Source organism: Schistocerca americana, chromosome 3 (assembly GCF_021461395.2).
Source record: "Schistocerca americana isolate TAMUIC-IGC-003095 chromosome 3, iqSchAmer2.1, whole genome shotgun sequence".
Classification (NCBI taxonomy): domain Eukaryota; kingdom Metazoa; phylum Arthropoda; class Insecta; order Orthoptera; family Acrididae; genus Schistocerca; species Schistocerca americana.
Window position 1 is genome coordinate 328729607 of NC_060121.1, and position 12933 is coordinate 328742539.

At 43.9% G+C, this 12933-nt stretch overlaps 1 protein-coding gene across 1 annotated transcript in view; it reads left to right on the forward strand.

The window, feature by feature from the left end:
- The window catches only part of LOC124606888 (prohormone-1-like), a 332259-nt gene extending 319674 nt beyond the window's left edge, over positions 1–12585 (forward strand). Inside the window, exon 3 of the mRNA XM_047138985.1 lies at positions 11682–12585. Within this exon, the coding sequence (XP_046994941.1) occupies positions 11682–11846 (165 nt within the window). The 3' untranslated portion in view covers positions 11847–12585. The remainder of the gene's footprint in view (positions 1–11681) is intronic.
- The last annotated feature ends 348 nt before the right edge of the window (positions 12586–12933 follow it).

Genomic DNA, 12933 nt, shown 5'->3' on the forward strand with positions numbered 1-12933 from the left:
AGACCTGGAAAAGGCGTTCGACAATGTAAAATGATCCAAGATGTTCGAAAATCCGAGAAAAATAGGGCTTAGCTATAGGGAGGGACGGGAATATACAATTTATACAAAAGCCAAGAGGGAATAATAATAGTGGACGATCAAAAACCAAGTGTTCGGCGTAAATAAGGGGTAAGACAGGGATGTAGTCTTTCGCCTCTACTGTTCAATCTGTGCATCGGAGAACCGATGATGGAAACAAAGAAAGGTTCAGGAGTGGAATTAAAATTCGCAGTGAAAAGTTATCATTGATACGATTCACTGATAACATTGCTAACCTGAGTGAAAGTAAAGAAGAATTACAAGACCTGCTGAATGGAATGAACAGTCTAATGAGTACAGAATATGGATTGAAAGTAAATCAAAGAAGCAAGAAAGTAATGAGAAGTAGCAGAAATGAAGAGAGCGAGAAACTTAGCATCAGGGTTGATGGTCACGAAATGTATGAAGTTAAGGAATTTTACGAGCCAGGCAGTAAAATAACCAATGACGGACGGAGCAAGAAGGACGTCCAAAGCATATTAGCATTGGCAAAAAGGGTATTCCTGGCCAAGAGAAGTCTACTAGTATCAAACATATGTCTTAATTTCAGGAAGAAATTTCTGAGAATGTACGTTTGGAGCACAAGATTGTATGGCAGTGAACATAAACTGGGGGAAAACCGGAACAGAAGAGAATCGAAGCATTTGAGATTTGGTGCTACAGACGAATGTTGAAAATTAGGTGGACTGATAAGGTAAGGAAAGAGGAGGTTCTGCGCAGAATCGGAGAGGAAAGGAGTATGTAGAAAACACTGACAAGGAGAAGGGACAGGATGATAGGTCATCTGTTACGACATCAAGGAATGACTTCCATGGTGCTAGACGGTGCTATAGAGGGAAAAAACTGCATAGCAAGCAGGGATTGGAATACATCCAGAAAATAATTGAAGGGCTTATTTCAATAGTGGTACAAGTCCATTTTTATTCATTCTGAGGTACAGAGTCCTAAAGTTAAAATCTGCAAATTTTTCAGCGCTCTTTTAACTTTAGGACTCTGTATCTCAGAATGAACAAAAATGGATTTGTACCACTTTTGAAATAAGCCCTTCAATTGAGGACGTAGGTTGCAAGTGCTACTCTGAGATGAAGAGGTTGGCACAGGAGAGGAATTCGTGGCGGGCCGCATCAGTCCACCCAGAAGACTGATGACAAAAAAAAAAGGGTGCTTGTGTGTTCCTTGGGTGTGCTGCTACTTGCTAGTTAGTGTGTGAAAGACCCAGCAGCAGGTCGTATTGTAACACCTAGAGCACGTAACAGAAGGAAACAAGTGACGACAGAAGAGGGGAAATTGATGTTCTTGCAGTCAGGCAAGTGTCCGAAGCATTCCCCATCGACATAGGTTTCACCTCTATCACAGCTCTCCCCATCGAGAGTTGCATGTTTATGAGAATCGCGTTAACTTTTGTAAATGGGCATTATGACAGGTGTTCCAGATGTATCTCATATCTTGTTTAGTGATGAAGTCTCTTTTACGAATAATGGCAAGATAAACCGCTGAAACATGCGGTATAGATTTGTTGAGAATCGGCGTTGGCTTAGTCTGGTAGAACGGCAGTGTCCATGGAGTTTGGTATGGGACGTGTGGTATAGGACAGTGAACCATCATCAGCTTGTAGGTCCGTGTTTCTTGGACGAAACACTGAACAAGTATCGCAGCCTTCCAACAGACCATCTTCCACGAACGCTAGAAGACTTTCCTCCGCAGAATAGGAGGAACCTGTCGTACCAACACGATGGCTATCCGGCCCAAAGTACATGAAGCAGCACAGGATGTCTAAATGAATTGCTTCCAAATCGTTGGATTGGACGCGGATGACCTGTAGCTTGGCCGGTCGATTGGCCGGATTTGACGCCTGTAGACTTTTTCTGTGGAGAAAGCTGAAGGACACTGCCTAGAAGTACATACCAACTGCATCGAATGATAGGCAACGACGTATTACTGCGACCTGGTCGGACATCTTCGCTGAAATGCTAGCACATGTGCAGCAGTCGTTCCATACCAGACTGGAAGCGTGTATTGCCGCTGCTGGTAGTCATTTTGAATACTGCCTGTGATGGCTAATTTTTTCGTTACTTGTCAGTCCATATAAGTAGTGTATTCAACTGTATTGTTCTGAAGTGTGTGTGCTGCCATAGGTATTTTTCAAGTGCCGGTGTAGGAACTTTTCAAAATACGATATCTCGTAAGCAACTCGCACTAGAATCCGGCAACAAACACTACTTACATTCTAATTTACCCTACTACTAGTTTGTTAACGTCAGTAAGTACGTAATCTCGCAGGTTATTTGATCGTTGTCAACGACAAATACAGCTCGTTTCAGTCGTGCCCACACATGTTTGATTGAGTTCATGTTCGGAGAACAGGGAGGCCACTCCATTCTGGTGATCCTAGCATGTTCAAGGAACCTGTTCAAATGGTTCAAATGGCTCTGAGCACTATGGGACTTAACTTCTGAGGTCATCAGTCCCCTAGAACTACTTAAACCTAACTAATCTAAGGACATCACACACATCCATTCCCGAGGCAGGATTCGAACCTGCGACCGTAGCGGTCGCGCGGTTCCAGACTGTGAACCTGTTCACTAGAACAGCATGATGATCACGCTGTACGTGATCCATCAAGATGATACTGTCATCAAAAAGAAAAAGTTGACGACACTGTCTCAATGTTGGTTGCAGAATCTCGTCCCTTTATCGTAGAGCGGGAGACTACCCTCAGTGGCCAATAGAGATCTACGGTGGCCCCACGTATTAACACCCACAATATCAGTCCACCACTACCACCCTGTTGCACAAGTGGGACACAGTGCTTGAAGCGTTCAATATTACAGGGTTGTCTCCGAACACGTTGTCCGCGATTATCATAGTACGAACAGATCCGAGTTCCGTCCGCAAACAACATGCGACACCAATTCTGGGTCATCCATTCTGCTTGATATCTTCGACATGTGTAACACAGTCTATGGTGTTGTTACGTACGACGTGGTGGTCGACGTGGTCGTCGGAAATGGAGACTCGCTTCATGAAATCATCTCCTGCAGTTTCTTGCGGTACATCACGTCTTGTACCCTATTGGAATGCCAAGTTCGGATCTGGAACATTCAGACTACGGTTACTTTGACTCGAAAGTCGTAGATATCGATCATCGTGTGCACCTGTCGAACGCGGAGGGCCTTTGTGGTATGCTCGCTCAAGAGTACTGTGAACCGATTCCACGTTCGCACGACATCGCTTTGACTCCTATGCACATGTCGAGCTACTATCCCGGCTGACAAGACTTTTGCACATAACTTGATCATTGGTTGCTATTATCTACATCTACATCTACATTTATACTCCGCAAGCCACCCAACGGTGTGTGGCGGAGGGCACTTTACGTGCCACAGTCATTACCTCCCTTTCCTGTTCCAGTCGCGTATGGTTCGCGGGAAGAACGACTGCCGGAAAGCCTCCGTGCGCGCTCGAATCTCTCTAATTTTACATTCGTGATCTCCTTGGGAGGTATAAGTAGGGGGAAGCAATATATTCGATTCCTCACCCAGAAACGCACCCTCTCGAAACCTGGACAGCAAGCTACACCGCAACGCAGAGCGCCTCTCTTGCAGAGTCTGCCACTTGAGTTTTCTAAACATCTCCGTAACGCTATCACGCTCACCAAATAACCCTGTGACGAAACGCGCCGCTCTTCTTTGGATCTTCTCTATCTCCTCTGTCAACCCGACCTGGTATGGAGCCCACACTGATGAGCAATACTCAAGTATATGTCGAACGAGTGTTTTGTAAGCCACCTCCTTTGTTGATGGACTACATTTTCTAAGGACTCTCCCAATGAATCTCAACCTGGCACCCGCCTTACCAACAATCAATTTTATATTTTATTTTATCCTTCGTAGTATGATGGATGTTCCCTCCACTGTTCCACAGACGCCTCTAAAAACTTTCCGAGTGGTGCTTTACTTTCAACTGCTAAGCTGAAGTCCATTCCAGTAGGTGCTCCACCCGCAAGGAGCGCTCATGGTAACTGTGTGTATATTTACAAACGTCAGGGATTACCTTCCGATCGGTACAGGAATAATGACAATAGCAACACAACTGCACGAGATATTGGGATCATACAAAAGTTTTTATGATATGTGTACATAAACGATCCAGCTCTAGGTTTTCCGTGATTCCTTTTGACAAGGGGACGGCTGATTTCCTTCCCCATGCTTCCGTAATCCGAGCTCGTGCTCCGCCGCTGATGACCGCGCTGTCGACGGGCCGTTAAACTTCCTTCCTCTATAAGACTGTTCGCTAGCAATGCAGTTGTGTACAGGGAAGCATTACCATTGAAGATTGTAAGGAAGCCAGAAAGAATTTTCAGTCTGCAGCAGCCGGCCGGTGTGGCCGAGCGGTTCTAGGCATTACAGTCAGGAACCGCGCGACCGCTACGGTCGCAGGTTCGAATCCTGCCTCGGGCATGGATGTGTGTCATCTCCTTAGCGTTAGTTAGGTTTAAGTAGTTCTAAGTTCTAGGGGACTGATGACCTCAGATGTTGAGTCCTATAGTGCTCAGAGCCATTTGAACCAAATCTGCAGCAGAGAGTGCGCTGATTTGAAACTTGCTGCCAGTGTATGTGCCGAAGCGGTACTCGAACCTGGGACTTTATGCCTTTCGCGGGCAAGCGTTTCGCCACCTGAGATAACTGATGGCTCGTCCTCTTATCTTTACTTCCGCCAGTATCTCGTCCCTTAGCTTATAGACTTCACAGATGGTAGGAGATGAGGTACTGGCCGAAGCAAAGCTAAGAGTTATGCCTAGGTAGCTCAGGTGGTGAAGCGCTTGCCCGAGAAAGATGTAACGTCCCATGTTCGAGTTCCGGTTAGGCACAAAATTCTAATCTGCCAGTGAGCTTCACTTGTAGAAAGATCGAAAAAATGTGCTGGTAGATAAATGCAAAATGATTCCTTCAAGAGAAAGATCCGACAGTTTCTCATTACAAATAAAGTGATGAACACACTGACAACTTCACGTGGTATATGTTTAGGGGTAATACTAAGGAGCAACATGAAAAGGGATCCATCACTTAAAATCATTACAGGGATCGTGAATGCACGAGTTCTGGGAAAATGCACCGCTTCTGTAAAGGAAATGGCAGAGCGGTTCTAGGCGCTACAGTCCGGAACCGCGTGACTGCTACGGTCGCAGGTTCGAATTCTGCCTCGGGCATGGATGTGTGTGATGCCCTTAGGTTAGTTAGGTTTAAGTAGTTCTAAGTTCTAGGGGACTGATGACCTCAGAAGTTAAATCCCATAGTGCTCTGAGCCATTTGAACTATTTTTTTGCAAAGGAAATCCCGTACAAGTTGCCAGTGCGACCAATTTTATAGGTAGTAAACGGTAACGGTTCACAACATATACGGGAAATCGAGACGTACAATTTGATTTGTGATTTATGAAGTCGGGAAACAACCTCAAATTGACCCACGAAAACCACATAAGGCGCTACAGCGCAGTATTTTGAATATGCTCTCGCCCTGTTACGCCACCGGCTTAGTCGGTCTGATTTTCGGTATTTCTCAATTTCGTTAACACTAGTAATTTAAAGTTTCCCGTCACCGTAACGTTTCTAAAAGTTATGCAAAACCTAGCAACGCTTAGAATTCGATCTAAACACAGCGCTTACAACAGGGTAGTCTCGTAGTAAGGATGCCAGAGAAACAAAACTTCTTTACTGTTAATTTTACAGTGATAAAATCAGAAAAACTGACGCGAAATGTACACAAACGTCAATTTCACAATTTGCATGTGCAAAAACGGAGTGTGTTTAGTATTCATGGCTCATTTAGCAATAAAAGAAATAAACTTCAAACGATTAAGACCGACTAAAGCGCGAGAGGGTATTCAAACTATCGCGCTGTAGCTTAGGTGGCTCATGTAGGATAATTTGAGGTTCTTTCCGGCTTGATATGCCACAAGTCTCCTGCGTCAAAGTGTTCGTTTCGGCTTCCCCTGCATCACTGTGACACCGTGTTAACAGTTATTGTTTACAGCCTATATACTGTTATCCACAACTACCTCCCGGGGTTCAACAATATTGGTACTATATACGCTGCACATGCACTATACAGTGGCTTGAGGAAATAGATGTCCATTTAAATCATTGTAGAGAATATTGCTGATGCTCAGTGAGTTCCAGAATTTAAGTTTTACGCCCGTCATTCGCGTACTTTCTGTTCAGTCGTTATCTGAGTTTCTTGTTAGCTGCCGAAATCCGTCAGCGAGTTATCAGGATCGGTCCGCAATCCATTCGTCTGGCTAATAGTCCCGCCCATATCCACGCACACGTCCATTTCATTTTCATTATTTATTAACTTATCCATTCCAATCTGTTCCTCGGTTCATTTGTTTTGTCTTCCTGTCTCTCATAGTGATTTACAACATGCATTTATGAGTCCCTGAGAAATCCTCAGTTTCTGAATGATATTTGCATCAGTAGCCAGTACCTTACTGCTGTTAGACAACATTGATAATGCACAGCGATTTTGAACTCCCCATTTCAGACGCATTAGAAACTTACTTTAGAAAGCTCTGATTTACAAAAACCACTCCATACCATTTTTTCACTGTTCTTTTCCTATCAATCAACCATCAGCTGCCCTAAATTCAAAATATCATCAGTTAGTTGGCTATCTGATGTTTTCCCGACGTATTTCCAACTTGTAGAATTCTCAGTTGTCTGGCCGGATCACACTGTAATTTCGCCACGACATTTCAGCAAACAGATTCGTTGGCTTTTCCAGATGTTTCAAATGGTTCAGATGGATCTGAGCACTATGGGACTTAACATCTGAGGTCATCAGTCCCCTAGACTTAGAACTACTTGAACCTAACTAACCTAAGGGCATCACACACATCCATGCCCGAGACAGGATTCGAACCTACGACCGTAGCAGCAGCGCGGTTCCGGGCTGAAGAGCCTAGAACCGCTCGGCCACAGCGGCCAGCTTCAGATGTTTCCTGGTGACTTCTGCTCTGCTGGTGTCGGCATTCTATATACGTCGGCCATCCATCATCTGACTTCTGTCAGTGGTGGTGGTTGCGACGCCCAGCGGCAAATTGTGGTCTCCAGTAGGTGCACATTTCACCCACCCAACGCTATGGCTACACGTACAGCGACACAAATGAAGTGATGGAGAAGGTAACGGCCAACCGTCACGAGCAGAACAGTATCGTCAGGGAGCAGCTGAAGATTTTATGTACAAAATTGTCTAGGTAGCTTAATAAATTTCTGAATTTATTACGACGTTTAGATTGCTCCCATCATTGCATATCAAAAAGCTTTGGACTTGCAAAACAATGTACAGTGTCAGTATTAAAAACCTGTGCCTAATCCTAGCAACCACAGGGAGATGGAGCGGGTCCGTTTGTCCTACGTGACCGAGGCGAAAGCAAGAGAATTCTACAAAATATGATTATGGCTCTGAGCACTATGGGACTCAACTGCTGAGGTCATTAGTCCCCTAGAACTTAGAACTAGTTAAACCTAACTAACCTAAGGACATCACAAACATCCATGCCCGAGGCAGGATTCGAACCTGCGACCGTAGCGGTCTTGCGGTTCCAGACTGCAGCGCCTTTAACCGCACGGCCACTTCGGCCGGCAAAATATGATTAATTAGCTTTATGACTACGTTGTTATTATTCGCCACACTGCTTCCTTCTGCTACGATTTGAGCATTTCGGACATTTACTAGAGAGAAGGCGTCTAGTGTGATTAGCAAACTCGACAAACTGTGCATTAGCGTTGACGGAAACCTATTTCCTTATATCTTCTCCATATTCATCACATTTTTTACTGAGCGTTGTGGAGACTATTTTTTCATTTTACCAGATCCTTGTAAAGCCGAGTTATACTCTTTCCTCTTTCAGATGCAGTAGGAGGGTATCCTTTCGGCTACGTATTGCTTCACGAGTCACTGTGCAGTCCATTCTGCAGGTCATTTCCTGAACTTTTCCATTTACCTATCGTACAAGGAAAATGTAACTATGCTTCCATATATGACATAATCTCTCTTACTCCCGTGATCCCAACGTCAGATACAGGGTGGAAGCTAAACAACTATTGCATAGTCTTTGTTCAATACGTTTCCCTGAATTTGCTCTGTATGGTTTCGGGAAAAGCAATGATATCATTACACTAGAGAGTTGTCCGTTATACTTTAGTATGGACGTTGTCGGTCTGTTATAATTATAGCAGGGCCTTGGGTCAAGAACCTATAAGTTGATAACAATATGGAGGAGATTAAAAAGTATAGGGTTTGACTTATGGTAAGGAAAATCTTTTATGCCGGTGGTGACGCACAGATCGTAAATATTTAAAGCAAGTTACTTACTTTTACCAAAAAAGATATCAACATTATAAACCTTTTCTGCGAAACACTTTGCCAAATGGGATTTTAGGCTTTCAGCTATATTTATTATGTATCTCTTGGAACGTTGTTCCTACGAAAACAGCGATCATAATTGAAGTAAAACTTTTTCAGATAAAAACAGCCTAACATCACATGTAAGTTGTTAAAATTTATCTATCAAGGGATCAATTTCGATCGTGATACGATCATCGTCAGACTATCAACAATCCTCGGCTGGAAAGAGAGTGTTGCGAGAAGCAGTTCGCTATGTAGCGCCGGTAAAGATGATGTATGCAGCGGTCATCTGATAAATAATTTTCAAATTTTAACAAGTTACATGCGATCTTAGACTGTTTTTATTTTTAAAAAATTGTATTCATTCTTTCTGTTAGCTGCATTTAAATTTGCTTTTTATATGTTCAATACGTCATCAATTTCAACATTCAATTCGACAATATATGGTGCATAAAAACAGGCAAAATGAAGATGCCTGCGATCAAAGAAATTGTCGCTTGATGTATGCGTAACCTGTAGCTTGCATCGACATGTTTGACACATTAGCAGCCGACAGAACCATAGATCTACATCTACGTGACAACTCTGCAATTCACGTTTACGTGCTTGACGGAAGGTTCATAGAACCACTTTCAAACTATTTCTCGACCGTTCCATTCTCGAATGGGCACTTGAGCTAAGCGACACCTAAATCTTTTAGTTCGAGCTCTGATTTTATTCCGATGATAGGCGGGAGTCAATAAAATATATTCGCAATCGGAGGATAAAATATTTGATCAAAATTTCATGATCAGACCTCTCGTCGCAACATAAAACGCTTTTGTTTCAATGATTGCCACCACCGCACGCTTATCATGTCCGTGACATTCCTTCCTCTACTCTACGATAATACAGAAAACGTTTTGAACTTTTTCAATGTTCTTCTTCAATCCTATGTGGTAAGGATCCCATCCTACGCAGCAGTAATCCAGAGGGCGGACGTGATAAGCAGTAGGCAGTAGGTAGTTTCTTCAATAGATTTATTGCATCTTGTAAGTGTTGAGCCAATAAAACTTGCGGATTTACTGTGTAACCGACATTTAACTTTTTTTAGATATTCTGGTCAATTGCCCATTTTCGCATCATACAGAAATCTTGTATAAATCATTTTGCAATTCATTTTGCTCATCTGATAACTTTACTAGACGGTAAACGGCAGTATCAGCTAAAAACTCTGGAAGAAGGTTGCACATGCTTTGCCCAAGGACTCACCGTGCTTTTGCTCACTGCCAGGTCTCCGTAGACATTCTGCAAGCGCCTTTGAATATCTACGACGCCCTGGTTATGTGGAAAAAAAAAAAAAGACAGCTCACTGCCTGAATCGCATCTCCGTTACAGACGCCATTTCAAAGAATACGTATGGCACCGCCATCTGTGATCTTCACGCAATTATAGAAACTGAAGCAAGAATATTCCATCATGTCCCGCAACAAATTCTGAATTTTTTAAACCGAAATTGGCCGCGCGGAGAAATGTGTTGAATTGCACTACTGGCCATTAAAATTGCTACACCAAGAAGAAATGCAATGATAAACGGGTATTCATTGGACAAATATATTATACTAGAACTGACATGTGATTACATTTTCACGCAATTTGGGTGCACAGATCCTGAGAAAACAGTACACAAAACAACCACTTCTGGCCGTAATAACGTCCTTGATACGCCTGGGCATTGAATCAAACAGAGCTTGGATGGCGTGTACAGGTACAGCTGCCCATGCAGCTTCAACACGATACCACAGTTCATCAGGAGTACTGACTGGTGTGTTGTGACGAGCCAGTTGCTCGGCCACCATTGACCAGACGTTTTCAATTGGTGAGAGATCTGGAGAATGTGCTGGCCAGGGCAGCAGTCGAACATTTTCTGCATCTAGAAAGGCCCGTACAGGACCTGCAACATGCGGTCGTGCATTATCCTGCTGAAATGTAGGGTTTCGCAGGGATGGAATGAAGGGTAGAGCCACGAGTCGTAACAAATCTGAAATGTAACGTCCACTGTTCAAAGTGCCTTCAGTGCTAACAAGACGTGAACGAGACGTGTAACCAATGGCACCCCATACCATCACGCCGGGTAATACGCCAGTATGGCGATGACGAATACACGCTTCCAATGTGCGTTCACCGCGATGTCACCAAACACGGATGCGACCATCATGATGCTGTAAACAGAACCTGGAATCATCCGAAAAAATGACGTTTTGCCATTCGTGCACCCATGTTCCTTGTTGAGCACACCATCGCAGGCACTCCTGTCTGTGGCGCAGCGTCAAGGGTAACTGCAGCCATGGTCTCCGAGCTGATAGTCCATGCTGCTGCAAACGTCGTCGAACTGTTCGTGCAGATGGTTGTTGTCTTGAAAACGTCCCCATCTGTTGACTCAGGGTTCGAGACGTGGCTGCACGATCCGTTCCAGCCATGCGGATAAGATGACTGTCACCTCGACTGCTAGTGATACGAGACCGTTGGGATCTAGCACGGCGTTCCGTGTTACCCTCCTGAACCCACCGATTCCATATTCTGCTAACAGTCATTGGATCTCGACCAAGGCGAGTAGCAGTGGCGTGATACGATAAACCGCAATCGCGATAGACTACAATCCGAGATTTATCGAAGTCGGAAACGTGGTGGTACCCATTTCTCCTCCTTACACGAGGCATCACAACAACGTTTCACCAGGCAGCGCCACTCAGCTACTGCTTGTGTATGAGAAATCGGTTGGAAACATTCCTCATGTCAGCACACTGTAGGTGTCGCCACCGGCGCCAACCTTGTGTGAATGCTCTGATAAGCTAAGGATTTGCATATCACAGAATCTTCTTCCTGTCGGTTAAATTTCGTGTCTGTAGCACGTCATCTTCGTGGTGTAGCAATTTTAATGGCCAATAGTGTACTTATTGGACACCCCTCGTATTAAAAGCATCTGGCACTTAAGACCGCGCTAACTTTCGAGCCTCTGTAACTCATCGCCAATATCTTAGATCTTGCATTCTTTTAAATCTTTATGTCATTTTCATTGCTTATGCATCAGCGTCCTGGCCCGTTTTGTGTACCATAGAGGATCTGCTCCGTCTTTTATTGTTAGTTTTCCAACAATGTCAGCTGTTTGCTGGTAGACTCCGGCAGTGAGTAACGGCAAGCTGCGCGCTGTTTCAGTTGGTGGACGACGACGGCTCCATCGAGACAGCGCTCATCAACTACCTGTTCGCGAAGCAGGTGGTGAACCGGCTGCGCGCGCAGATGGACGTCAGCGACCTGCAGCGCAAGCGCTCCTACTGGAAGCAGTGCGCCTTCAACGCCGTCTCCTGCTTCGGCAAGTAGGCGGGCGGAGCGCGTCGACACCGCAGCTGCCCTCAGCCACCGCCACCATCTCCCAGACAACGGCAACGCGCCGGCGCACTGAAGACGCTCCTCTGTCACTCTACGGGGGGCGACCTCCGCAGCCCCAGTACTCCAGCCTCCCCTCTCTAGGCTAAAAACGTGTGATAAACTTACTGAGACTTAGATAAATTTACCTATGTACATAATCTTTGACACTCGTACCCTTACATCCCAAACAATGCCAACTTCCTCAACTTCTGTCCTGTCCCAGTGATAGCGAGCAGAACTCATCTGATAATATTATCACTAAATTTGTGTGTATCTAATGTTCAATTTCCTTGGTGTCTCTACATCATTTCCAATTTTCACAAAAAATTTTACAGTAGTGAATGTATCCTCATGTCCATTATATACTTCTAACCAATGTAAAAGTTCAGTGCACTGGCGCGCTTTCGTTATCTTCCCTCTTTATGATTTAGAATTTTTACGAGTTAGGGAATACTTCACCAATACGCCCGTTCTATTAAATCTAATAGATGTACATAAGTGTGTTAGACTTCCCCAAATATAGTTTATTAGCTAACTTCTTATACCAACTGGCCCTAATATCATGTCTGCTTAAAACATACATTTCCAATTAATTAATGCATATCGTGAAAAAAATCGTAATGTAGTGTTGACTTCACTTTAGCATCTTTGTAAGCATTTAAGGTCAAGAATAAACAAGTATAAACAATAATATTTACTTGTGTGCTTATTTATGTTTCTTCCTTCCTGCTCCATACTGTTTAGTCTGGTGCCATGTAACTGATCGCTGTAGTATGAACGTATTTCAATGCTGACGTATGAGCTTACGGCACAGTACACTGCTCTGTGACACCATCAGACACAAGAATAGCTATATTTTGAAAAAAAAAATTAAGGAAAAAGTGTTTTATGTTTCATACATACATCAACTTCTTGTCTAGGAAAATTCAGTGCATAACAACATTAGAAGGTATGTGGAAACAACATGTCAAAACTTTATAGGTTTCGTCACATGGCATCCGAAAATATAAAAATGTTTTAAATGCCACAGATAAATCAC